We start from the raw sequence: 1,510 nt of genomic DNA on the forward strand, positions 1-1,510 counted from the left end.
TGATATAGAAAAATCTCATCATGGCGTTGATAAAGGATTTAAAGAAATCCAGCATTTAAATGCTATAAGGATGGTATATATCATCTAGCTGACTGAAATTTTGAAATTTTTTCAAATGAGGAAGCTAAGGTGCTATTTTCGGATGTAATCACCGTTTTCATAAGTTCAATATAATTTGTCGATTTTTTGCTTGATATAAAGTATGCAAGTCTAGGTAAAGAAAAGACTCCCATGGTTTCTTGGGGATGGGATTTTGAGTAAGGCTAATCGGTATGGTGTCGCTCAAAAACAAGGCCGTGGATATTTTAATAGAAATAACTTTAGTAAAGTTAGAGAATTAAATCGCTTAAACCAATAGAGGTCAAAGAAGGTATCAACCTTATACTTATAATAATAATTATAATAACTACAGAAGTTATGAAAATAAGAACTATTTCAGTCGTCCCAAAAAATCAGCAGACTCCACCAAGTACTGTTACTTCCACTCTCCAATGACAAGAGCATCCCAAAGTTGATAGGGTCAGTAATTCTCATTCTTCTAACAGTGGTAAACTGAGAGCCTGTGTAGATACCTGGAAAACATTCACAGTTTTAGGTAATAAAAGAGCTTCATAGGCCAGTTTTTCAATCTAAAATTCCCCAAGAAATAGTGTTTGATAAAGAACAATTTGATATTATAACTAATGAAGTAAAAAGTCTCCTAGAGAAAGGTGCTATCGTTAAATCTGAGTGGGATAGTGATCAATTTATATCAACATTATTTATTGTTCCTAAACCTAATGGCAAGTATAGGCCAGTAAAGTTCTCAATTTGAAATATATGAATTAGATTATTGAATATGAACATTTCAAACAAGATTACCTTATAATTGGTTTGGTGAAATTATTACTTTCCATGACATTTTGTCTCACCGAGAACATCATAAATATTTCATTTAAAAATTTTTAGTTGGGATAAAGGGATATTACTTTTAAAACAATTTTCGTTTCTAGGCAAATATAACCAATGTCACCAATCTACGTCAATTCACGGAATTATAATCCGAATGAAATAGTATGTTATTATAACAAGTAAAAGTAAATCTTAAAGTTTTCCACTCACCTTCATTTTCTCTGTCTGGAGTCTCAGTTTTTCGCGCAATCTTTTTTTAGGAGACGGTTGTTGCCTTTTGAAAACAGGTAAATCTGTATTTAAATTTTGAATATATTGTTTGTTATGGTTTTGTTTGTGGTTGATGTTTTGTTTTTAGTTTTTGTATTTTTATGCCTTTTTATGTTAATTTTTTTATCATTGTTTGTATGGTGTTCTTCTGTTTTTATTTTCTTGCGTCGTTATAATTTTATCTTGTCGATTATACCTTTTTAGTTTTCATTTAGACTTGTCATACTTATCATTTTTATCTTATCTGAAAGTTTTAACTTGGATAATTTTAGAGTGTAAGCACAACTTCGAATGTTTACATAATCCGTTTACGATCACTTTGTGTTTGGTTGGTATTGAAAAATAAATG

General features: G+C 30.2%; 1 protein-coding gene across 1 annotated transcript in view; it reads right to left on the reverse strand.

Moving 5' to 3' along the window:
- Positions 1-530: 530 nt before the first annotated feature.
- Positions 531-1,510, reverse strand: part of LOTGIDRAFT_176019 (hypothetical protein) — a gene marked incomplete at both ends in the record, with an annotated part of 6,560 nt that continues 5,580 nt past the window's right edge. Inside the window, 2 exons of the mRNA XM_009064829.1 lie at positions 531-572; positions 1,102-1,165. Coding sequence (XP_009063077.1) covers positions 531-572; positions 1,102-1,165 — 106 coding nt within the window. The remainder of the gene's footprint in view (positions 573-1,101; positions 1,166-1,510) is intronic.

The sequence above is a fragment of the Lottia gigantea genome (assembly GCF_000327385.1).
Source record: "Lottia gigantea unplaced genomic scaffold LOTGIsca_651, whole genome shotgun sequence".
In the NCBI taxonomy this organism is placed as follows: domain Eukaryota; kingdom Metazoa; phylum Mollusca; class Gastropoda; family Lottiidae; genus Lottia; species Lottia gigantea.